Source organism: Nematolebias whitei, chromosome 18, assembly GCF_014905685.2.
Source record: "Nematolebias whitei isolate Nwh7 chromosome 18, NemWhi1, whole genome shotgun sequence".
NCBI classification, from domain to species: domain Eukaryota; kingdom Metazoa; phylum Chordata; class Actinopteri; order Cyprinodontiformes; family Rivulidae; genus Nematolebias; species Nematolebias whitei.
This window is the reverse complement of record NC_056515.1, coordinates 38,093,873-38,119,665: the sequence shown is the minus strand read 5'-3', so window position 1 is coordinate 38,119,665 and position 25,793 is coordinate 38,093,873. Positions and strand designations below refer to the sequence as shown.

Sequence of the window (25,793 nt, the reverse complement as noted above, 5' to 3'; positions counted from 1 at the left end):
TGTCCACGTAGTAAGCCAATAGCGTGCCTTCAGCTAGCTGCTGCTGTGTCGTCCAGTCACGACATGTGTCCACGTAGTAAGCCAATAACGTGCCTTCAGCTAGCTGCTGCTGTGTCGTCCAGTCATAGTGCATGTACACACAGTAAGCCAATAGCGTGCCTAACGGACTCTTTGAGACACACCCCCAACAGACAGGAACAAGCTTGCAAATTTTGTTGGCAGACTTAAAGTTGGTGAAACCTAATTTAGCATAATGCTAATTCTGCTAAACTAAAAATTAGTTCCTCCTTTAGCTGTTAGTGGATTAGATGAACTGTGCCCAGATTATGCTGTCGACTTCTGGCAGTGACTGATTCTTATTTATTGGTTTCACAAGCAAATTATTAATTTTTATTTTATTTTAATGGGTCTGAGCAGCAGAACCATTTATAAATCTCCTCATTCTGCTGCTCACATCCAGGCAGCATGAAGGGGGAAGGGTAAAACTGGGCCTGCTGCCCATCCCCCTCCCCCTCCCCCTCCTCCTCCTCCTCTTCATCCTGACTGCTGCAGAGATGCTCCCCATGCTCCACCTCAGCCAAACAGAGTGCAGGTGTTTCCTCCTGCATCAGTTTACTGACTCTACTTCCACAAACCTGCTTATGTAACTGCTTTATATCAAATTAAATAACTAAAGAGGAGCCGGACTCAGATTTGGATCCGAGTTCTGTTTAAATCAAAGAGTCTCCCAAGGCATGCAGAACAGTTTATTTTAGACAGATCAGTTCAGGCCTCAGGTGGAGGACCTGCCTCCAACAAACCTTTAAACCCGTTCATCTGCTAAAAGCCTCCATGTTGGAGGAGGTGGCTGGTTCTGAATGTTCAGATCAGTTTGATTTTAATGATCTGGATGTGAAACTGAATCGATCTGTTTAAATCCGGATCCTCGTCTACAGCTAAAATGTTTAAGAAGAACCAGAATAAATGTCCGTTCGTTTATTGACAGATGGGCCTCATCACCGCAGCTACACGCACCCACTTGACCCTGCGGACCAGAACCGAGCCTGCAGCATCACATCCTGCAGAACCAGACACATTCAAACGACAAACCAGGTCCAGGCTTCAACAAGCCGCGGCTTTAAATCAGAAATGCGCAGTTATCGACTCCACGGTGCGTCATTTTAGGTCAAACAAAGCGGCTTGTTGTTTTTACGCAGAGAGGTGGAGCGCTGCAGCCAGAGTCCCGCAGATCAGGCCCTAATCACAGATTATTAGATTAAAACACGTTTTTACTGCTTGATGGCACTAATTATGTCAGCTCTGCGGGGTTGTGCTCCAAAGCAGCGCAGATCCAGCCTGAAATAAGCGCGGATCGGGGTACAGTAATAAAAAAGGGCGTGCGCGGGTTCTGTCTGCGGGTTTCCTGAAAGACCCGCATGTTTTACATAAATTACAGCCGCTAATTTGCGCCGTTTCAGGCCAACCTGCCTGATTTAAAACGATGGCGCAGCCTCACTGCAGGCGCTCAGAGGATCTCATCTTCCTCACAACAGCACCGCCTTCTTCATCTTCCTCCTCATCAGCGCAAACATCCACCCCTCTCCCGAACAGACGCAGTTATTTCAGCTCCGAACGGCGCAAAATAAATAAAATCTGATGTCTTACTTTCTCCGACCACCGCCTTTAATCCGATGGGTGCCATGATGCTGCAGAGCGTTGGACCGACTGATCCGCCTCACCGCAGCGGAGAATAGGAGCCTCCGGCTGGTGACGTCACCGCGTATCCTTCCGCCTCAGCCTCCTCCTCCCAGCATCGAGGCTGGACCACAAGGTGAGTGAGAGGGTGACACGTGGTCACTGACGGTTTGACACACTGGGGGCCATAACCAGAGAGGTAGAGAACATCAATAGCCAACAGGGCTGATTGTGTCTAAATAATTATTAATGTTAATATTAGAATGTACAATCCATCTTAAAATGTAAAAATGCCACAAAGCTGTGCACCAGAAAAGAAAAAGGAAAACCTCTCATGCATAAGTCATCAAATTTTCTTATTTACCTCAACGTGAATTTGATCCAACCATAATTTAAGCTAACAATTTAATTAAAATTGAAATTAGCCTATAAGGCCAATGTAATCTCTGTTAATAATTGAACTGGCTCGTAGATATTATCATCTGTGACCGATGTTCTACAGAGCACTGTGCTGAATCATGATGCAATTTAGTACAAATTATTAGTACCGTGTAGGGGTTGAACTTCAACATGATTAAAGTCGACTAGTCGATGTGATGTCATAGGAACTTAAGACGCTATTCACATAAAAACGTCATTTATTATTTACACACACAAAAGAACACCGGGACCGTATATTTATGCTCCTACCATTTGTCATACTGCAAATAAGTCACAGGAAAACCAAAACTATTATTAAGCTGCAAAAGTTAGTTTTATTTTCTTTAATCCACTAAATAAAATAAACCGTCGCGGTGGTGGTGCACCCCCATTTTTATTTTATTTAGCAGATTAAATAAAATAAAAACAGCATGGGCGGCCGTTGAACCGGAAGAGTAATCTTTAGTGAAATACTTCCACACTGTTGATGAATTTCTACCTGCTTGGCAAGACTTCGCCTGCTCCTCGCCCTCCATCTGCTTGGAAGAATCCGTTTTGTAGCGAGCGGCCGGCGCTGATTGCGTGACACAATCACCGACTGCGACTAGTCGACTTGAAATTATGAAACTCACAAGATGTCCTAATCGACAACTAGTACCATGTGGTATTTTCTCTGATGTATATAATATTTACACGTGTAAATAAATATTATATATTTCACTATTTTAGGCTTCCATTACACAAACTTGACCTGTTGAGAAGATGGTTAGTAAATCTCAGTAGAGACAAGTTTCCTCCATCAAAGTATCTCTGCAGTGAATATTTTAATATGTTGACTACAGAACAGAAAAATATTAATAAATGTGTTATTCTAATACTGTTAAGAAATACCATTTATATGTAATTTCTGAGTTGTGTGTTTGACTTCAGAGCTAGTTTAGATCACAATTACTTATAAACTATATATTTTTCTCATATGCCATCTATCAATTTTACATGACTGTTGAATGACATTAACAATTTATTGAAAAATGTGAGCTGGTTCCCTCTTTGGACGCCATCTTTGCTCCCCCATGACGTCACAGTGGGCGGGACCTGCTGCGTCCCAAAAACCCGGGTTCTGACCCCACTTAAGACTCTCCTGCGATCTGGTGCTGTTCTTTGGATTTTAACAAATCATGTTTAAAATTGTGCAGGAGGTGGATGCTGTAACTATTAAGAAACTTTTAGATTTTTTTAAAATGTTTAATTTTATTCACAATGTTGATGCTAATTCTACTAACGCTAATTTGACAAGCTAATGTTGCTAGCTAATGCTAATTCAACTAGTTCCATTACTAGTTTCCTTGTATTACTAATAACTAAATTTACTCTAGTTATGAGTTTTCTAGTATACAATCGATGTTAGTATTATTATTGCTAATGCTAAAAATAATATTGACTACCTCTACTACCACTAATTTTACTGCTAATACTGTACCGCTATTGCTAACGCTAATTTTGCTGTTGTAAATATTAAAGCTGCTAATACTAATTATACTATTGCTTATTATTTTAATACTACAGTAAGACTGCTATTACAATCACAACTGCTAATCTTGTTGCTAATCTTTCTAATGCTAGTATTAATACTTTTAATAGTTCTACTAATGTTAACATTAGCAGAACTATTAGAAGTATTTAATTAATACTTCTAATAATTCTGCTAATGTTAATATTAATGCAAATGCTGCTCAAGCTGTACTACCCCTATAACTCTAATGCTAATTTTGCTATTGCAAATTTTACAGCTTCTATGGTCTTTTTTACCCATACTAACGTGTGTCAGTCAGTATTTTTGCAATGCATTGTGGTCTAGATATATTCATGCCTCCTATTCTTTGATATCTGATAAACATTTATTTCTCATTTGTTTTTCTATCACTGACTGTGGCGTCATCCAACAAAAATCATTAGAAAATGTTAAGTTTGATGTTTCTTTTTTTTTGTTCACTTTAATCAGCTGTCTGTATTCTTCCAATAGATACTACCGTAGCTGCCGGAAGTAGCTATGAATCTATTTGAGCACAGCTTCCTGACTTTACACATGTTCACAGGTATCCTTAACAAGATTTGCTCTAATTCTACTATTGCTAATGCTTTTTCTACTAATAGTATCTCTTCTACCACTAATTATATTATTAATACTACTTATGCTAATGTAAATGTTATTACTACAACTACTATTGCTAATTCTACTGCTGCTACTACTGTTGTTAATTTTACCAATGCTGTCTGCTAATGTCAGTTATTCGACTGCTGCTAATATTCTATTGACTCCAGACATTGAGTTGTAGATTTACGCCCATTTATTCATTTTGAGGTTTTCGTTCAAATCAGTCATGGGGTTAGTGGGATATTTTGCTAACAGTGTAAGTTTTTAGCTGATATTTTATGTAATCTCTTTTATAATTCTTTTAAGTAATCATTTTGGAGTTCTTTTCTTCTTAAAATTGAACAGGTAATTGTTTCACAATGCAGGGAACTCCATTTTGTTTTGTACAAGTTTTTAGTAAAACAAAAAGCTTTTTAAAAGACTTTGCTGTAAATATAAAACTGTGGTTTTATGGGGCGCCACAAGGTGGAAGCAGAGACGAGTTTCAGGAACTACCAGTGCCTTGCATCTTTTTTTACTTCCCATTTTACAAAGTAAGGTGTCGACATGAAATTAGCCTCATGTGTTTCGTTACAGTAACGACCTAATATCAGAACAACTGAGATACAATCCGTTTTTAATCCCCAAACATATTTTTGCTGCTAGGCAACAAGAAGATAAACAGACGCTCCAGGTTCTGGCCACACCCTGACTGAACACGTTGGACCAGTGATGACTTCCAGAGGGTGTGTCCGGTCCTATCCTGTAGCTGTGAAAGAGAGCCGTGTGCTCCTCCTCCCTCTCTTTTTTCTGTTTTTGGAGAAAGCAGCCACACACTGGGTGGTTTTCTCAGCAGGAGAGTGAAACTGAATCCCCGCAGGCTTTTCCCAGGAGAGTCCTGGAAATCCAACCAGAACCGTTTCCCACTCGGAGGACGTGTGAAACTCTGCTTTAACCATGGGGGACGTGGTTTCCTCTCACCTGGATGAGAGCAGGAGGGAGATGATCGGAGGTAAGGAGGCGGCGGAAGGTTTACAGACTGTTACTTTAAAAACAGAGAGCGCAGAAACATGCAGGCTTTTGTATTTTCTCCAGTATTAACACAAAAAAAGTGTTTTCTTATTGTATACAAACTTGCTCTGAACGTTATTACTCAGACATAATGAAGAGTTCATTCAAAGTGGAGCCTGTTTATTTAAGTCTGGCTGTTTTGGTCCCACTCTGGACTCTGCAGAGGCTGGAAACTCTTCATGCGTTCCTGTAATCAAGTGGGGTTTCATGATGCGTTTAAAGTAATCAAGTGGGGTTTCATGATGCGTTTAAAGTCCTGCAGACTGGCAGGATTTAGTTTGTTGAAGTCTTTTTGGCTCCCCGGTCATTTTGGCTTTAACTGGAATGTTCTGCAGTTTTGTGTTTCAAAGAAAGTTGAAAATTATGAGACTTTAACGTTCGTTTTGGTTTTTTATTTGTCTCGTTTGAAGCAGAAAAGAAGAACCCCTTTGTTTGAAACTTCTAATAACAAAACTCTGGCTTTGAGGCGTCTTGGAGTCGGGTAAAATGTTGACGTGTTGAGCATGTGGACCTGTTTTATGATAGTTGTACCACTCTTTGTTTTCCAACATGAATCTCCTGATCTTTGTCGTCTCAAACGTCAGTGTTTGTTCACCCAAACCAGCAGTCGTTTTGATCGCGAGTCTGTGCCGTTGGTATTTTGGGTCAGACCCTGAAACGTCAGGGACCCTCTGGTCTAAATGATTAAAAATGAAGCTTTTGTCCATTTGAGTCTCAGTGAAGCAGATGTTTAAAGCAGCAGTGGAAATAAAAACATGCTTCAGCTTCACACGCCTAAATCAACATTTGTGTCACCAAAAATAAATTTAGAGACGAGTTTAATTTTTGTTGAGTTTTCTTTCAGCCGGTATAAAAAGATATTGGTTTGATCTTGTCCCAAAATGTAGCAGAAGGCAAACTAGATGCTAGAAAAGGCTAACTTAAAGCCAAAAGGTCAAAATGCTAGTTAAAAGCTAAAAGCAGCAACAGAGAAGCTAAAATCTAAAGGCAACAAAATATTAGCTAAAATTAGCAAGTTGTCTAGAACCCAAAAGTATCAAAGCAGTAGCAAAAAGTAGCAAAAGGTTAGCTAAAATCTGCAAAATGGTAAATAAAAGTAGCCAAAAGCTGGACAAGGCTAGCTAAAAGTAGTAAATGGGAAATTAACGGTAGCTAAACAAGCTAAAAGCAGCCAAAAAAACAACTAAAAGTAGAAAAAAGGCTAGCTAAAAGTAGTAAGCACGTGAAAGCAGCAAAAAAAATAAGATAAAAGTAACAAAAAAGTCTCTAACGAAAGCAAAAGGCTAAATAAATGCAACAAAATTGTGACTAAAAGTAGCAAAGGGTTAGTTAAAACAAAAGGTTACAGCACCCATCTGCTGAACGAGCTGAACCGCTTTTTTTAAATAAAATTAGCCAGAATAGTTGTCTCTTGTGGATTGCATAAATGTGAATGAATAATTCAACATCAGAAATTCAATAACCGTGAACGTTAACATAATTCACACAATTCAAACCAAATAAAACGACCGTGTTGCTGAGTTTGAACCATGCTGGTCATCCAAACGGCGATGTTCAGCTCGTGTGCCACCTGCTTCACAATCTCAACAGCGAAAGCTAATTTACTCTTCGGATACCAGGAAGCGTTTTCTGCTGAGCTCTGAGAGAAGCACGAAGGGAGTAGTCAGAAGATAATGAGGTGCAGCAGGTAAAGACATGCCGAGCAGCTGAAACTGCTGTCCGCCTCCCTCTGTCTTGTCTCCACCGGCGACTCCCTGGTAATCTTTGTTTGCATGTGTGAAACAAACAACCTCCTTTGAACCACGAGTGAGCATTAGAGGCTGCGTGTGCCATTAAACGTTCCCACAGCTTTGACTCTGCGGTGGCTTCGGCTGTGTATCTGGCAGCCTGATTACGTATCTCATTATCTTTGGACTCATGCATCTCATTTAAACAATTTCTTTGTTCTCGGTGCCTCAAGCGCAGCGTCTGCTTCTATGAACTATAATTGCACGGTCACCCACACAGTGTGCTTCATTATTGTCTTTAGCATGTTGCTATTCGGATCAAAGCTTCACATACGCAGTAATTAGGTTGTTAACCTCAACTCAATAGAAAACCTCTGACAGAGTGTACACACCTCGGAAGTCAGGACAGTCTCTGGTTAAAAACTGAGACATTTCCAAACCTGAAAGGTTATTTTAAGTTTTAACCTTTAGTAGTTGATCCCTTTGTGATCGACTCTGATTCAAACAGGATATAAAGAACCACACCCTGTTTGTTTCTGTCCTTCAATAAGCTTCTGGCAACATTCTGCCTGACGTTTCAACGCTCTTCTTCTTGGCAGGAATGGTAGGGTTCGTTTAAAGTGGGTTTTTTTTAGCACAGATCCAGCTTTTAAACATAGTTCAGATTTTTTTTAAAGGGGTGATGTTGGGGCTTTGGGAAGGCCAATCCTGAAGCTTCATGTTGAGGGTACCTCTCTGGACTGGGACCATTAGAGGCTTGTTGGTGACTTAAAATGGCAGCAGAATGGGTCAGTTACCAGTTACGATTTCACTGCCTCCTTGGTGTTTACACCCGAGTTATCGGAAAGTTGTGCAGTTGTGTTTTGGGTAAGTAATTTTAGAATTTATTATCTGCCATGCACATTGTTTGTCCTGCTTTGTTCCAACCGTGGCAGCTGCCCCCCAAGTTTATGGTTTAATCTACTGGAGTACTTATACCTTTTATCATTGTTGTATCTTTTTAGATTTGCCTCAATTATTTTCTGCCAGAGAGAACTCAAAATGCATCTGGAGTTGGGTCTGAGACGCCTACGACGACTATTTTCTGAACATATTTGCATACACCCTTTTCACCAAATAGCCGCCAACAGTCTCAACCCAGTGAGGAACTGGATTTTGCCTGGTTTATAAAATTAGAAACAAATTCTGGTGTTCTATGGATCATTGTCCTGCTGGAACACCCAACTGTGTCCAAATCACAGCCGTCTTGATTTGAATTGAAGTTGGAGATTTTGTAGGTAGTCCTCAGTTCTGTCCACTTAGCTTGACACTCATGTTCTTAGGTCTGAAAGTCTCGCATCGACACCTTCAAACGTACATAAATATTACAGTCTTTGCTTCGTCTGACCAATAAACTTATCCATGAAGCTTGAAGATGGTTTCTTTTTTTGGATCAGGAGCTGCGTTCTTGGTCGTCTCAGTCCATGGTAATATAAAACTGGTGTTCTAGTGCAGTGGTTCCCAACTCTGGTCCTCGAGGAACACCATCCTGCGTGTTTTAGTTGCTTCCCTGCTTTGACCCACCTGATTTGAATTTATGGGTGATTAACTTCTGCAGAACATGAGGAAGTAATTAAATCACTGAATCAGGTGTGTTGGAGCAGGGAAACCAGTTAAACGTGCAGGATGGTCCAATAATGCTCAGTCAGGTCATCTGGACAGGGTTTTTTTTTTGCGGAAAGACGTTTCGCCCTCTATCCAGAGGGCTTCACTGTCTGAGGAGTCCCAAGTAAACTGTTCTCCACTAAGCAGTGCACTCCTTTAGTGGACCAACCAGTTTGCTGGTGGTAAGATGGTTTCTGGGGGCTGTCCTGTCCCCTGTCTGGGGGGGGAGGTAAACTGGGGAAAAGGTTTACTTGGGCCCAGAAACCATCTTATCACCAGCAAACTGGTTGGTCCACTAAAAGAGTGTACTGCTTAGTTGAGAAACGGTTTACTTGGGACTCCTCAGACTGATGAAGCCCTCTGGATAGAGGGTGGAACGTCTTTCCACAAAAAAAAAACAAAAAACAACTGTCTAGATGACCTGACTGATCATTATTGGATTGAGTACCTGGATGACTGAGCATGAACTTCGATGACATGCAGGATGGTGTTCCTCGAGGACCATTGTTGGAAAGCACTGTTCTAGTGGTTTCCATTTCATAGACTGGTGCTTCTTTGGTATTTTCTGATCCAAACCATTTTCCTTTCATCCAAGGAGGGCAGTTTTGTTACATTTCCAATTTTGGCAAAGCACGGACAAAAGTGAACAACCTGTGGAGTTGTTTGAACTGATGATCTTTGTAAGTTGTGTAAATCAATTATCAACCTTAGATCTTCATTGATTTTGTTGGACTTTCCCCGTTGTTCTTGAGGTTCATGCCTAATCCAAACCATCTCTGACTGGATGATGGATTTCAGCTGAACTGGAGACCATTTGTGTTGTCTTGTGTCACCCTTCTCTGATGGGGCTTGCCTTGTCCTCACTCCAACAATCACAGCTTTCGGCATCTCATTCTTCAGTTTTCTTCAATCTGCGTTTGAGGAATTCACTATCTGGAATTCCAATCCAGCTCCACCCCAAATTTAATATAACAAGATGTCATCGCCATTGTGTAGCATGTAGTACTTTCCACCATCGTGGGAAAATATTGCAGCTGTGTACTTTTATTTAAGCAGTAATGTGATACTTGAACGTTTGGTTGTGAGCGAACATAGCCTTCTATTATCAGATCAGGTTTCTCAGGTGAATGTAACTGTTGCAACTCAGCAATCATCTCAGACGTCATGCTCATCTTTAACCCCGGTAGATTATTTCATATCAACGCCCGTCGAGTGTAAACTGGGATTATAGCAGCACATTGAAACCAAAGAAAGTGTGCGAGTGTCGGACATACAAACACACTTGGAACAGCTTGGAGCCGCAGTGATCAAAACATGAATTTAGTAAAATATTTAAGCGTCGCTTGGACTCCTGCAAGTTTACAAGTCGTTTGTTTCTCTTCGCATCAGGTCTGACCAAAGCTGAGGCTCGTCCTCCAGCCTCAGTATGAAACTTCACCGGTTCCTTGTGTCCTCCACACGTTCCTTGTCTCCTCCTCCACCTGTTTCCTCATCTCCTCCACCTGTTTCCTCATCTCCTCCACTTGTTTCTTGTCTTGTCCACCTGTTTCCTCATCTCCTCCACCTCTTCCTTGTTTCCTCCACAACAAACTGACCTCACGGTGAATCAAATACAACTTTCTGCCTGGTCTTTGCTGCGTTTTCATCAAATTACTTAAAGATTCAGGACATTTCTTTTTCTTCTGGAAAAAAATATCTAAATTCTTCTGTTATCTACATTTGTTTGAAATATGAGTGATACATTTAAAAGTCTACCTGGATTATTGAGCCTGCATCAGGAAATGATGTCTGTTCTTCTTACACAGCAAAATAAACCCCATACGTCATATTTGAGCTGTTTTTGAACAGATTCATTCAGAGGTTTTTGTCTATTTAAAGCGGTTCAGTCTGCGTATGTTGGCGCAGCGGGACAACCAGAGGAAAACAGACTTTCTTTATCTTAGAGCCCAGACGAGATTAACCAGCACTTATTGTAAAAGTTTGCTTTGTGCAGAAGCTCTTCATTATCTCTTAAAATTAAACTGTGATTGTGGTATGAAAACTTCAAAGATGTAACATTAGATCTGAAACAATTCAATTCAACCTTTATTTCTACAGTTTAGTCTCATTGAGCCTCAATGACTCATTTACTAGAGACCTGTAAAATACGGGAAATCGGTTTCATCTCATCATAAACTGCTGTTTTTGCTGCCTCAGGATTTCTTCTCGTCATCCTGCTCTGACATTTTGTTTTTAATACGTCTGTGCCTGTCCTTCGTCTCCTCCACATTCTCTCTGCGTCCATCCTGTCCAGTCAGCTCCTTTCCTTCCTGCCCTCTTCCGTCCATAAACACGTCAGACTCGAGGCGGACTCTACAGCTGATGAAAAGAGAAACCATTTCCTCTCCAGCAGGTTCTTGAAGTTTTGAGATGCTGAAAAGACCAAACAGAAGCTCTGCTGTGGAAGAAACTAATTCTGATTTAACTTAAAATAGGAGAAACATCTAAAAAATTTTAAACATTTTGAGAATTTGTCAGGAAATTTTCAAAAGTTGCCGACTCCCAGTATCCATTAATACCTATTGTCACTTTCTTGACTGCATAAAAGACAAAGACAAGAAAATATGATGCCAAGTTTTGCCCAAAGCCACAAAAGTGTTGAATATGTTAGTGTTACTTTCTGTCTGTTAGCAAAATATCTCATGAACCACTGGATTTGAAATTGTCGATCCTAGTTCAAGATGGCTGCCACAGCTAACCAACAGAAAATTGGCCATGATTTATTCTATTTTACAGATAATGAGGTTAAAATTGTGTGGTAGTCGCTGAGAGTCATTCTGAACACAAACTCAGGGCAGGAAGTGTCTCTGGTGGCCATTTTGAATTAAAACTCTTTATGGTGATTTCATTCCTTCCAGGATCGCTGTCTTCAATTTTCTGTCATATTTGACAGAGAACACTTCAGGGCCACACAATATTAACAAACTATTAGGATGATATATTTTCAACAGCACTGATCCTGTGCGCCTTCATATCCCCCTACTTAATTTAACTATAGAGCTACTTTATTACACTCTTAACTACATGGTTAATAAAACAAGTTTAAACATGTAACTGCTATGGTTAATAAATACATAACAGTTTTAATAAAAGGTCACAAAATACATTCTAGGTTTAAAATACTCTGAACCCTTAAATCAACCATTAAAAAACATTTAAAGTAGCTTTGCCTTACGGTTAAAAACATACAGAGCAATTTGTGAGTTTTAAGAAATCAGTCGTTTGATTATTATTAGATAAGAACTTTTAATTATCAAATGAGATGGAAAACTTCTGCTCCTCATCTTCATCCGGTTGATATTTGACTAAGAAATGAACGCCGAGAAGAACTAAGGAGTGAACGAGTCCGTCTCGTTGGGAAACAAAACTGTTTGACTTTTGTCTGGTTGCTTTTGCAAAGTTAACTTTATTTCACATATTGTCCTGATTGTTTGGGTTCATTTTTCTTTGTGTAAAGGTGTTAAATTACTTTAATGAACATCTGTGCAAACGTATAACCAAGTTGTTTTAGATTAGATAAAACTTTATTGATCCCTTGGATCAAAAGAAGAAGAAAAATAGCTTAAATTGTTGCCTATCAGTTAAAACACACTAAATTAACTTTTACCCAATATTTACTTTTCTAACTTGACAAACAAAAGGTTAGCTCAGTGTTTACTCTTATTAAACACCTATGTCATCAGGCTCTGCATCAGCTGGATACTGTTCATGGCCAAAATAAAAAGGCCGTTTTTAATTAACGAGATTTTTTAGATCCTCGTTGTGTTTAAGAGTCTGGGTTGAAATCCCCTAGTAGCATTAAAGGAGAGGATTTTAAATGATCTTTAACCCATCGACTTGGGTTGCTTTATTTTAGTTCTTTTAAATTTTTCCTCGCCACCTATTCATTGTGGTGTACCTCAAGGGTCCATGCTCGGTCCTGTTTGGTTCGCTTCATAATTGCAGCCTTTGGGATCAATATTCAGAAAGTATATTTCCTTTCACTTTATGCCGAAGCCCAATAACTCCGCTTTTTATACGCCTGTCAAAAGGCAGATATATTATGGTATGGTCTCCAGTAGTAAACTTTCTCTTGTCCAGCCCATAACTTCTGATCAACTCCCGACAATTTAATTAAACTTCATATACACATGCGTCATCACAAGACGGCGTGTCAAGTACATTTTACATCACCTCCGCTCCAAGGTCAAAGTCACAAATCAAGGTAAAAGGTTATAGAAGGTCTTTGCTTGTGCAGGTCCTGTATTTTCATTTAGAAGTTATAATGGGCATATAATATGTTGTATGTGATACTCTTGTTAATAATAGAGCTGGAATTCCAGACATCACTCCAGACCAGTAAAAATAAAGATTTTAAACGAGACGAAACTGGCTTGTTGCCAGGCCGGGTGAAAAATCGCCTAATTTCACCAAACCACGTTATTATTTTGAAGCCTTCAAGATGGAGAATTTAAAAGCTACTTCATGGAAATATTCCTCATTGTGACTGATTTTGCCAGCACGGGTCAGTTCATGATGATGATGAAGATGATGAGCTTTTTGTTCACTTCCTGTGTGTTTGCAGCTCAGACCAGGGTTGTGATGAAGGAGTTCAGCAGTCTGTACGAGCAGCAGTACGCCGTCGCTCTCTTCAACGCCGTCCGCTTCGAGATCGAAGGAGGAGGCGGGGGGCAGTCGCAGCTGCTTCACAGAAAGGTCAACACTTTTGGAAGATGAGATGTTTTTTATATTGCATGAATGTGAGGAGTACGGGACGTTTGAGGTCTTTTTTAACGTTTGATGGTTCTTCACTGTGTTCACACCAAGACATTACTGATATTTAATGATGGTCCTTCTGCAAAAATGTCAAGGTTTGCTTTAGTTTATTGGTTTATTTAACAGGAACAGTGCACACGGACGCCTCTTAAGTTGAACAAACTGGAATAAAGCAGTGTCAGTAACCCAACGCAGACGGGTGGATTTTAAATTATTAGCCGCACTGTTCGTGCTTGATTTCCCTTCGAAATAAGTTTATTTACTTAAGAAAAACATCTTAAAGTTGGTCTGATAAAATTTCCTGTCACTTCTGGTTTTGCTTCACCTGCATTATATATATATTAAAAAATAAAAATTACATATATATATATATATATATATATATATATATATATATATATATATAATATATACACACAAGTACAACCAGATAAACTTTAAAGATTCAAGAAAACCTATTTGTCTTAAAAGTTAAGTAGGAGTTCGTTTTATAGGCCACAGCAAGTTGAGATTGAAAAGTTATAGCAATGTAAAATAATTAAAGAAAATAGATATTAAACTGTAAAAAACAATTCAAAACCAGTAAAACCAGTAGAGTAAAGGCTTGATCATGAATTTATTCCTAAAATAAAGCTGAAAACACGCTCTTGTGTAAACACTTGTCAGTTTATTATTTACACCCTGCGTCTCTTTGTTTCTTCAGGACCCTCTGGCGGGTCGAAACATCTTCTCCGGGAGTTTGTTCCAGTACCTGGAGGAGAACCGGAAGTGGCGGAACCGCTTCGTGTCGGTGCCGAACAGCTACGCCATCAAACTCTATGAGAGCAAAACGGTGAGCGGATACGGACTTGACTCGGCCGCCGCTTTTTAACGGCGATCCTTGCGTTTGAGTTCAAACTGCTGTTTGTCGACAGGCTCACGACCGAGGACTGCATCCCAAGGTCTCCATCAACTGTGCCGGGTACAAGGCGCTGACCTCCATGGAGGAGTACATGGAGCTGATGAACGGCTGCCTGCCAGGTGGGAACCTTACGGTGCCGTGAATCTGAAACTAAAGAACAAACCTAACCAGTTGTCTGAATGGACAATCCCGGTCCTGGAAGTCCACCATCCTATATGCTTCAGGTGTTTCCCTGCTCTTCAACATCATTCTAATCAGGAGTCAAACAGGGAAACGACTAAACATGCAGGAGAGTGACCCTCAAGGACCAGGACTGAACACCACTGGACTAAAGAGAATCCACACTAATAATTAAAAAACAGTCTGAAACCTCTGACTTAACATTTAAACATTAAATATAATGTAGAATAAAACAGTCTGGAAACATTCCTGCCCTGACCAGAGGACACGAACTGCGAGTAGTGACAGAAAGAACGAGATCGTGGATACAGGCGGTCTAAAGGAGTTTTCTCCTCTGGGTATCTGGATAGGGTGAAGTTCAGTTGTCCAGGAGCAGCATTCCTGTTTCAACAATAAGTCCTTTTCTGTCACCATGGAAGCTAACGCTGAAAGTCGAGTCTGTTCTGTCGTGTTTCTGGCACAAATTTGAATTCACTTTAGGGCTGAGAACTCTAACATTTAGCTTCTGCCGGACGCTACAGACACAGTTTCCTATCGCTGACCAGTACGCCTGACCATCCAATCAAACCATGTGAACGTTGTTAAATGCTTGCTAGAAGGCCTCAGTGTCACCAGCTCAACATGTGATTGGTCAAGGCAACAGATTCATCTCTTTGTTTTAACCTGCAGGAGCCTGTTGGTTCTGAAGGCCTCGAGGCAGATTTCTTTGTTCCTAGCAACAGATGATGGTTCAAACACGATTGGATAAAAGCTCTGTACAGTAGTCCCTCGCTACTTCGCGGTTCGTTTGTCACGGACTCGCTCTATCGCGATTTTTCAAAATAAGATTAGACATGACACACAATTGGCTGAATGATCTGCACAATAGACATGGAATTTTTATTTAAAATGAATTATTTTAAATTATTTACCACCTGCTGCACATTGGTGCTGCTCTTACTGTAGGATAAACTTCCTGCTGCAGCTGATCAGCTGTTCTCTGTGCAGAGCGGAGAAGTGGGCGTGGCCAAGAGCGCTAGCAAGTGGCTGAAAGCAGACAAGGCAGGGAGCTGAAATCATGACATTCTGTGCTCTTTTAGAGAGTTTAGAAACATTTAGGATATTGCAAGTGTGAGAAGGGTTTAAAACACCTTTGTATATACATAGTTTTTCATTTATCTCAGGGCTTCAGGGTACGGATCCCCCGCGATAAACGAGGGACTACTGTATAAACATTCTACTGGAAAAGCTGCTCAACCAGAAGAAAAGCTTTGAAATGAAGGGAACAGACATTTCAGAATAATATTAATAAATTGAAAAATATGCTAAAATGTAAGTTAGTGATTCTGATTGTGTTTAGGCCAGCAGAGAAGGCTTTGTTGGTCCCGATGATCCTCCACTGTCCAGGAGAGACTCTGAGTAGAGCCGCTGCTCCTCCACATCCAAAAGGAACCAGTTGAGGTGGTTCAGGCATCTGGTAAGGATGCTCCCTGCACGCCTCCCTAAGGAGGTTTTGTGAGCATGTCCGACTGCGAGGAGACACTGGGGAAGGCCCAGGACAAGCTGGAGAGACTGTCTCTCCACAGTGTCCTCAGAACACCTTGGAATCCTCCCACGAGAGCTGGAAGAGGTAACCATTGAGAAGGATGGATGGATGTTCAAGCTTCAACATTTTCTTGACTTTCCCTAATCTGGATTAAACTCAGTCCCAGGTGGACCTTTTATTGCCCGCTGACGAAAGATGTGTCTGTTAGCAAAATACCTCCTGACCCTCTGGACAGATTTTAGTGAAACTCTAAAGGTAATCATAACGTGATTCACATCAGCAAGTGGGTAACCTCAGGAGTCAGCCCGGTTCAAGATGGCCGCCATAGCCATCCATCAAAAGCACATCTCGCAGGATGTGTTACCTGTCAGTTTGTGTTGAAGACTCATCTACTTCCACAGAAACTTACCTTATCTGTAATTATACGGCTGTCCTAAACAGTTGATTTTATGGTACGGTGCCGTCCAAGCTCGTAACCTGTCAACACAGAGGTATCAAACTGCACAGCTGGACGTCTCCTGGGTCAAGGATGATCCCCATCGACTTCAAGGTCATGGGGTCAAAGGTCAAAGCCACAGGTGACTCCCTGGTTTAAACCTCGTCTCTACTCCAGCTTGACATCCCAGTAACAGAATGTCAAACCTTCGTCCCCCAGGTTGTCCCCATCTGTCCACCTAAAAGAATCTTAAGAAAACATCGAGTGTAGCTGGGCTTGTTTATTTAGCGCAGCTGTTTGCAACCATGAAGCTAATAAGCTAATCAGATCCACGCTATACGTAGTTGGCGCATCAGTTTACAAATGGTTTAATGGTCATAAAACAGTCTTCCTAATGTGCGTTCACATTTTCTGTCCTCCACTATTCATAAAGTTATCAAGTGTGTTACAGAAATGTAAATTCAACAAAGAAACACCCTTCCTGTTCATTGTTTAAACAGTCAGTTACGTGTGAAAGTCCAATTAGTATTGACCACAGCAGGTTTTTTTTATGTTTTTTTTTTTTGCAGAGAAGTAAAGATTTCAGACAAACAATGCAACAAAGATAACGTTACTAACACTGATATATTTTACCTCTGTTAGATTTATTGTTTTGGATAAAGTAGTACAAGACAATAGCCTAGGTTACCGAAATGTTAGCTTGCTAACTTGAGCGGCATGTCGCTAATGTCAAGCAGTTTGGAGGATTGAAGAGAATTTATTGTTGTTGATTTATTTTACAGATCAGTTAAAATAAACTTACCATGCTCTGTTCAGCAAAATACTGTACACAGTGTTGCTCCCTGTTTCGGCTGCGCTGAAAGTGAAACTTAAGTGAAAGCAATGATTTGAAATTAGCCTTCATGCATCTTCATGCTCTGCTGGATACATTGTACAGTTACGGCTCATTCTCAGCATTTTAGGGGTGAAAATTAGAAGTGCTTATATCGGCGCATAATTGGACAATTATCACCGATACTATGTCCCCAAATGCCAATATCGGCCTAAAATATCAGCCCTATCGAAATATTGGTTGGGCTTTGATTAAGACCACTTCCACCAAATAATCCTTGAGGGGTTCTAGTGGTCGACGACTTGGATCGGCTGGCAGTTAGGTTCGTGTTTTTAACTGAACCGTTTGGAAACGTCTGTCAGACTGACCTTTGACCCCACCACACTCGCGTATATACCTAATAGACACACACATTCAGAATTGTTTGAGATAATTCATGCTTTGGATTTTAATTAGTAGTATTATGTACCCTTTGTTTATTTTAATAAAACAGTTTTATTTATTTTTTTACGTCACTTCTTGCAGGCGTCAAGGCCAAGCCTGGCGGTAATCCTTTCATCAAGTGTGCGACCCGGTTCCCCCTGATCCTGTGGCACCCGTACGCCCGCCATCACTACTTCTGTGTGTCGACGGAGAAGGAGCAGCAGAAGTGGCACGCCGTGCTGCAGGACTGCGTCCGACACGGCAACAACGGTACGGTCGCCTCGCACAAACACTCAGCGGGAGGGCAGTTGATCCTAAACGGAGCTGCGCTGTTTTTTAGAAAATCAGTTTTGTTTTGTTTACGGGACGCCGTCGTTTCTTTGGAATCACTCTGTGGGCGTGTGAAGGTCTCACTCTTCTGCTCACAGCAGGAATGAGGTGTGTCTCTTTTTTTTTACTTTGTTTATAAAGATTGTTGCCGTTTGGTTACAGCAACTCAAGCAAAACGAAGTGTGATGTCCTGAACATCACCTGCTTTCGCTTGGTTTTCTTGTTATAAATGATTACAAGCTGATTTTTTTCAGGCGTTGTGGAAGGATTCACACAGTTTTAGTCAAAAATGTGCTGAAAATAATCATAAAGTAGCTCCACTTCTGTTACTCTCCTGATTGAATTAAGCTTTGAAGTATGGCCTTGGGTTCAAATTTTGTAGAACAAAGTGGTGCTTTTTTATTTTGCCCGTTTAATCGTGGCGGGAACTCCTAATCTTTGTGGTTAAATGACTCATGTTGTAAATTTTTTGAGACCCTGACGGCAAACGGCCGATGATTAAACAGAGAAGGGAGGTTTAAATAAATCTGCTTCCATCGTTAAAGAAAGTATTTTCTGAAGGAGATCACAATAATTTTGAAGCATGTCGTGTGTGAAAGCTTTACTCTTAGAAACAGGAAACAGATAAAAATCAGGATCTCACAGATTTATCTGCACATCAGCAGCTGCTGCGATCCACGTGCACCTGCCGGCGGCAGGAGGAGGCGGTGACGGGTTTTACACGAAGCGTGTAAATTCACAAGAAGCTAATAAAAAAACAAACGGAGAGCCAGGAGCTGCTGTCTGAGCCAGCCCTGCATCGTCTGATAAGGCCAGTTGGCTGTGGCGGCCATCTTGAATTGGTTAAACTCCAGAAGTTGAGCAGTTCTACAACTTAGTTTAATTAAAATCAACAGGCTGATTTTCTCAGGTGGGTTATAAAGTTTTTAAAATGGCGAGCTCCTCTGTTTTTGGCGGTGGGTGAAAATAAACCTGAACGGTGACGCATCAAAATAAAAATGAAGGTTTTCCTCCATCGTCTCTAGTTCCTCCAGTCGACACACCGGCTGTCCCGACAGTTGACCCTGACCGTGCTGCTTCAGGTTAGTTGTTTAATTTGCGTCTTACAACACGGGAGAACATCTCAGAAGTCCGTGGTACTGGACGGTCGGACAGGTCGTCACTGCTCTGATGGTGAGGACAGGCTGTGTTCATTTAAACTCGGTTCTAAAAACGTTTACTCCTCTTTGATCCACGAGGGATGCTGCAGTGGTCGTCCGGCATGAAGTTCAGTTTTGGGGTACAATGAGCTCAAAAGAGCCCAGAGCACTTCAGAACATCTTCAGTCCAGACTGAACGTTGAGAATCCTTCAACTTTTCAGCGTCTACTATGATTAAAACGAGTAAACGTTATATAAAACGGACCTCGCTGATGATTTGAAATGTTAAGAGGCGTCGCTCAGAGGCTCAGCGGGACGACTTCCATGTCGTTTTACGACACCTGTGGCTGGAGGAACATAGTTACGTTGGGGCTGCTTGAACTTTTGAAGGCTGAGACGACACTTCTTAAAAATTCTGCTCTAATTGTTTGACGGCTGGAGCGATGCTGAAGGTGTTTCTGCAGAGATCCTCGGTGGGCTGATCGTTTCACCTGAAGTTAAAGATGGATTTTATAACAAGCTCACAGCTCTTAACCCTGAGGCCTTGTGGGTAATTTTGACCCAAAGTCACAGGAGGATTAAACCAAGTGTTTAACCAAGCAGCTGGTTTGTTCTAAAGCTAGCTCGGGGTAAAACTTTAATGAGAGGCACTCATGACTGCGAAAAGGAATGAGTGACTTTGTATCTTTGTTCGGGCACGCTCAGTAAACGCCCGAGCTGCAGAATGCTGCACATTCCAGCACCTCGAGTCCGTCAGAAGAACCCGTCTGACCCTTCCACCCAGCCTGGACCCGAGGCTCGGCTCTTCAGACACCTAGAACCAAACTGAGCTGCTCGCGTCCATCAGCTATAATCTGGTGTCAGATCACGGCCTTCATGCAAAGCAGCTCTTTCTGCACACACCGACCCGTCTGAGCCCACTCTGATAAGTAAAAACCACGAGCCGAACGTTCGCTCAGAACCAGCCGAGGCTCATTTGAATCCACTGAATCGCCGCTTGCTTCTCTAAGAATAAAGCTGCTGCTTTGCATCGATTAAACGGGACGATTAAAAGTTTAATCGGTCGTGACGCCAGCGAACGATAAAAGTGATGAATGACCAGCTTAGTTCTTATTTTATAGCCGCGGCTCAATGGGATTAACTTGTATAACTAAAGGTTGAATGAATGAAGAAAACCCGGAACAGTTCCAACGTCTTCAGCTCATCAACTGGACATGGAATAAAATGTCCTTCTGAAACGTTTTTAATAAACTCATCCTTCATCTGTTTAAAGTTTCCTCAGTCAGAGGAGGTGGCAGGTGATCGCCTTCATCCAGGCAGATTAATTAATAAAAACTGGTGAGCTTCTGTGGATAGATGCTGAACCGTTAGCATCTTACCTGTTGGAGGTAGCTCTTGGCTCAGCCTCTGTTTGAAGAAACGGTTTAATTCTGACCAGATTAACGAGCCAACAGCTCCGTACAGATGCCACTTTATAAACGTTTGCACGTGCCTCAGTATTTATTCTGACAGAAGTACGATATTCCTGCAGGAAGTGCTACAGACAGCACTGCTAGTGCTCACCCAGGAACCCTAGAAATCTGAACAAATGATCGTTTTTGCATTTTGCCGTTGTGATTTATTGAAGGTGGCTCTTCAGACTCGGGTTAGCTCCTCGGTCGGGTCAGAAATTAATGAAACTGTTTTTCAAACTGTGTTTGTTTAAAAACCTTAAAGGTGAAATCTTAAATGTTCACAAGCTTTTTAAAAGATCTGAACTGTTGCTTTAAATAACAAAAACCTTCTAAAATAAAGTTGTAACTGGAACTACATGATAAAAGGATAAAACGCACGATTTAATAGTTTCTACTGTCGGCACTCATGACGATCCGCGTTGCTTCAGCGTTTCTCCTGAACCAGCTGCGAGTGTTTCTGATGAGGTCCAGTCCAGAACCGCTTTCCAACCGAACCGCCCGCAGACACAACTTCCTGCTCCGATCCGGAGACGTTCCAGTTCACAAAGAGGCCGAATACAGAACAAGAAATCCTCTCCAGTCTGTGACCCCCGTGGTTCTTACAACACAGTACCGGCACACCGGGTCGGCTGGGCTCGTTCGTTCATTGGTGCCGGGACAGGGATCTAAAGTTGGTAGTGATGTCTGCAGCTGGTGGCGGTGGCTTCATGCACGTCGATGGAAGTGGATAAAATGTGTTTTTAAAGGCAGGTGACAAAGTTCTGGTCCATATTCGTATAAAACATCAAACGAGACTTTCAGGGGTTAAAAAAAAAACCGGTCTGAGAATTCATGACTGCCAAGAAGCGGAGCGTGGGGAGGAAGACGGGGAGGGAAATGCCTTTAAAAAGACTGTGGTAAGTGCTGCCACATGTTCAAATACTACACGCTGTACACACACACACACACACACACACACACACACACACACACACACACACACACACACACACACAGAGCTGAGGAACTGTAATCTGATCCTGCTTGGGTCAGGAAAATATTTAGGTATTTAACAACCTGGAAAGACGGAACGTGGAGAAAATATTAAAAGAAGCCGTCTGGGTTTTATTTGTCCTCTTGAAATAATAACAAAAAAAAATCTATTTTAGGTTTTAAAGTAGCAGACGCTGTACAAATACTCCATGTGACACAAAATAATTTGGTGTATATTTAGTTTTTTGGGGGGGCTAAGTGGAAAAGTACAACCACCACCAGCGGGTCGTTTTAGATCAAGTCGCCGTCCTTCAGGAGAAAATGACACGAAACAAAAAGTGAACATTTATTCAACAAGAACAAAAAGAAAAAGCTGCGGTTCTTCTGGAGCACAGCTGTGTGGTAGCATAACTCCAAGGTGGAAAGACATCAGCAATGACCTCAGAGAAGCAGCTGTTGCTGCCTGTCAATCTGGGAAGGGTCAAAGGTCATTTTTAATTTTTCTACAGCGAGTAGAAAACATTTTGGACAGCTGCTAATCTTCCCGAGAGCGACCCCCGAAGGTCAGACCATGCAGTGCTCAGAGGAAAGGGCTCCATCTTGGACTCTACGGGCCTCAGTTAGCAGGTCAAAGGTCAAAGGCTCTTCCTAAAAACAACACGGCAGCTTGACTTAAGTGTGTAAAGTTTCCTCTACATGTACCAAAAGACTTCTGGGACAGAACCAGACCAAAGAACAGACATTTACCCAGAATGCACTGCAGGAAGCAGCTCATCAGCTGTCAGCACGGTGGTGGAGGGCTGATGGTTTGGGCTCCTTGCAGTCTTTAAGAGGAGCATGAACTCTGTAGACCAAAGGGTTCCAGAGTCAAATATGTCTGTCCAGCAGCTGAAGCTCGAACAGAACCATGATCCAGAACACAGCAGCTGATCTACAACAGAACGGGTCAGAAAAACCAGAATCAGGACGCTGCAGTGGTCCAGTCTGGTTGTGGTGGGACCTTCAGAGAACGGAGCAGAAACCTGAATAAACTGAAGCAACGCTGGAAAGAAGAGTGGGCCAGAATCCCTGTACAGCCACGTGAGACAAACGGAACCACCGAGGGTTCTGGTGCTGCAGGAGGTTCTGCAAGCAGCTGGACCGCTCGAAACGACTCGTGGAACGTGTTCCTGAGGTGAACTCAGGTGAGCGTTCCGGTTCTCGTGGCCATCATCGGGTCCGTCTTCGATCCTCGTTCCTCCTTTAGGACGAGGTACGGGGCCTCTTCAGATTCACACCGTTTGGATCTTTAGCAGAACACCGACCCGGCAAACACAAAAGAATTTGGTTCTGTTTGCTTTTTGATTTGGCGCTCTGCGTTAACTGCAGCTTGGTCGTAAAGCTCCACTTGTCAGCGTGGCGGTTGTTTCCCCGCGGAGCTTCCTGCTCATTATCGTTAAAAACACAAACCAGGAGGAAACGCAGCCCGAAGCTCTGGACTCTGAGCAGAACCAGAGACCGCTTCCTGTCTGGACCCGAACCCCCCCATGTCGCCCACAGTTCTTGGGGACTTCCTGTCTTTGTGAGTCTCCTCTTAGTCGCAGGATTCCACCGAGAGACGTCGGCGCTGCTCGAGTTTAAATCAAACTAAGTGATTTCTTGTTTCTTAAATTAAAACGACCTGAAAAGTTTTAGTAGCTTTTAAAATATTTGATTACATTTATTTTATATGTACTAGTACATTTTATAGTAATAGTTTTAGCAAGTATTATTATAACTTAAAAATAAGTTTGTTGAAGCTAAATTCTAAATTGCATTTAATAATTTTAATTTTTATGCAATTTTAGCAACTTTATTTTAGACGTTTTTTTTAAATTAATATTATTATTATATGTTGTTTGTATGTTTTTCAAACACGTTTTGATCCAATTTTTACTAAATTTGTTGTTGAAGTTATTTTCTGATTTGCATCTTTGTGTTTCTGAACGTTTAAAGTATTTTAGTTCGTTTTTGTAACCTTAAAGCAGAGTGGGAGGGGTGGTTACTACGGCAACCGACTGTAAACCGTCCTCCAACAGGTCAACAACTTCCTGTTTTCGGGACGATGCGGTCGCGGGCGACGATGTGGAGCGTGACTCAAGAACTCCGAGTGTTTTGGTTGTTTTTTTTTTTTTTTTTTTTCACAATTGGAGACCGGAGCAACAAAACAAATGTAATAAAATCTACCGTTTGTGAGATTTTTAAATATTTACTTTTTTTGTGTTTTTCCCACCATTTTGAAAGGTGGGCGATCATGTGTACGGGTGTTCGTTTGTCTATATGTTAGCAAAATATCTCGCCAACCAGTGTCAGATTTAATTAAAAAGTTCATGACATTATGGGATGTTCGTTTACAATGATCGATTGTTCGAGTCAAGATGGCCGCCTCAGCTAATCGTCTTGGCAAATGTAAAAACAACTATAAGTTAGTGTGGTAGTAGCTGAGACTGCTCCCCAACACAGTCTGAGGGCTAACGCACTGAGATATTTGTATTTATAGTTTTATGTATTTGTATTTTTTTATTTTATTTTTTTACACAAAGGTTTTCTTTCCGTTTTTTTGTTTGCAGAAATATTTTTTTTATTTGTACTTTAAGTATTTGTACTTGTTATATTTTTTTCTTAAATTTTATGTATTTTTTTGTGTATCTGGAACATTTTAGATGTTAATATTTAGTTTTATTGTTTTTATCTAATCTTATTTTTTAATGCAATTCTATTTAGAAGGTTATCTTTATATAAAATCTTTATTTTTATTTTTTTATGTTTTACGTGTTTAAACGTCCACATCCTGATGGTTCTGTCTCGGCCCGGCAGGTCTTTCGGAGGACAGTCCCGTCCACACGCCAGCCTTCACCGACGCCGTGAGACATTTGAGACAGAGCAGAGGACACTTCGGCACCTGGGACATGATGTGTGGCTCGCCGCCGGAGGTCAGAGGTTTGAACTCTCAGAACTCGTTAGAGGCCGAGCTCCTCCTCCACGTTTGTAAACTAAAGTGAACTTTGACCTTTGAGCTCAATGAGACGCATGCTCGATTGATTGACACACCTTTAATTGATTGGCACACATTGATTGATTGACACACATTGATTGATTGACACACATTGATTGATTGGGACACATTGATTGATTGACACACATTGATTGATTGGGACACATTGATTGATTGACACACATTGATTGATTGACACACATTGATTGATTGACACGCTGCACAGCTTTCCAGAGACAAACTTCCTCTTTAAACTCCAGAAAACAACAAGAGGCTCCGAGTCAAAGAAGAACTCTTTATCTGGATCAGAGGAGGCTCCTTTCAGTCCGTCCTCCATTAGGTCCAGTTCATGTTTTTAAATAAAACTTCTCTGTAAACCAGTCTGACCATTAAAATTTACTTTTCATGTTTTAGAGCTGCCATGAGGCCAAGTTAGTGAATCTTGTGAATGGACACAAGTTTTTTATGTATTTCCTCGCTGTCTGATGAACTTCAGGCAGGAAAGACACAGTTGATCTCCTGCATCTTTGTGCTCGCAGCGTAAAGGATCACTTCACCGTGAACTCAGACGAGCTGCGTAGCAGCAGGCGGCTCAGGTATTTTCTGAAACTAAGAACGCTGAGAGTTGCCTCAGGGCGATAGGTGAGGTAGCTGAAAACATGCGGCGACATATTTTTCTTCTTACAAACAGCCCAGGAGGCGTTCCTCTGGGTTTCACAGCAGTAAGTGTGTTTTCAATCTGACGCAATATAAAATTTACAGCTCGGTTTATTAATTCAGCTCCAAATCACAACAGAAGACGTCTCCGGGTGCAAAAACACCCACATTCAAATGGTCCATCAGTAAACATTATCTGAGGACGCTAGAAGGTTGTGTTGGATCTTCTCTTTGTCAATCTCCCAACCTGAGCAGCACACAGGAGACAGTGGGAAGAAAAAACTGCCTTTTAACAGGAAGAAACCTCCAGCAGAACCAGAACCAAGCTCAGGACGGACAGCCGTCTTCCTTGGCTCTCTGTTAGAGAGGACAGGAAGGAGACGGGCACAGAAGGGCTTGTCCAGGTGTAGTTCATATGGCCCAGGTGTAGATTATATGGTCCAGGTATGGTTACTATGGTCCAGGTA

The 25,793-nt window shown here is 41.5% G+C and overlaps 2 protein-coding genes across 3 annotated transcripts in view; one reads left to right on the top strand and one right to left on the bottom strand.

The window, feature by feature from the left end:
* The window catches only part of stxbp1a (syntaxin binding protein 1a), a 32,706-nt gene extending 30,924 nt beyond the window's left edge, over positions 1 to 1,782 (bottom strand). For both annotated transcript variants that reach the window (XM_037692177.1, XM_037692176.1), the window contains exon 1: positions 1,645 to 1,782. In XM_037692177.1, coding sequence (XP_037548105.1) covers positions 1,645 to 1,681 — 37 coding nt within the window. In that variant the 5' untranslated portion in view covers positions 1,682 to 1,782. The remainder of the gene's footprint in view (positions 1 to 1,644) is intronic.
* A 3,253-nt stretch (positions 1,783 to 5,035) lies between these two features.
* niban2a (niban apoptosis regulator 2a) overlaps positions 5,036 to 25,793 on the top strand; it is a 28,410-nt gene continuing 7,652 nt past the window's right edge. The window contains exons 1-6 of the mRNA XM_037692071.1: positions 5,036 to 5,240; positions 13,274 to 13,404; positions 14,168 to 14,296; positions 14,379 to 14,484; positions 17,864 to 18,031; positions 24,492 to 24,607. Coding sequence (XP_037547999.1) covers positions 5,186 to 5,240; positions 13,274 to 13,404; positions 14,168 to 14,296; positions 14,379 to 14,484; positions 17,864 to 18,031; positions 24,492 to 24,607 — 705 coding nt within the window. The 5' untranslated portion in view covers positions 5,036 to 5,185. The remainder of the gene's footprint in view (positions 5,241 to 13,273; positions 13,405 to 14,167; positions 14,297 to 14,378; positions 14,485 to 17,863; positions 18,032 to 24,491; positions 24,608 to 25,793) is intronic.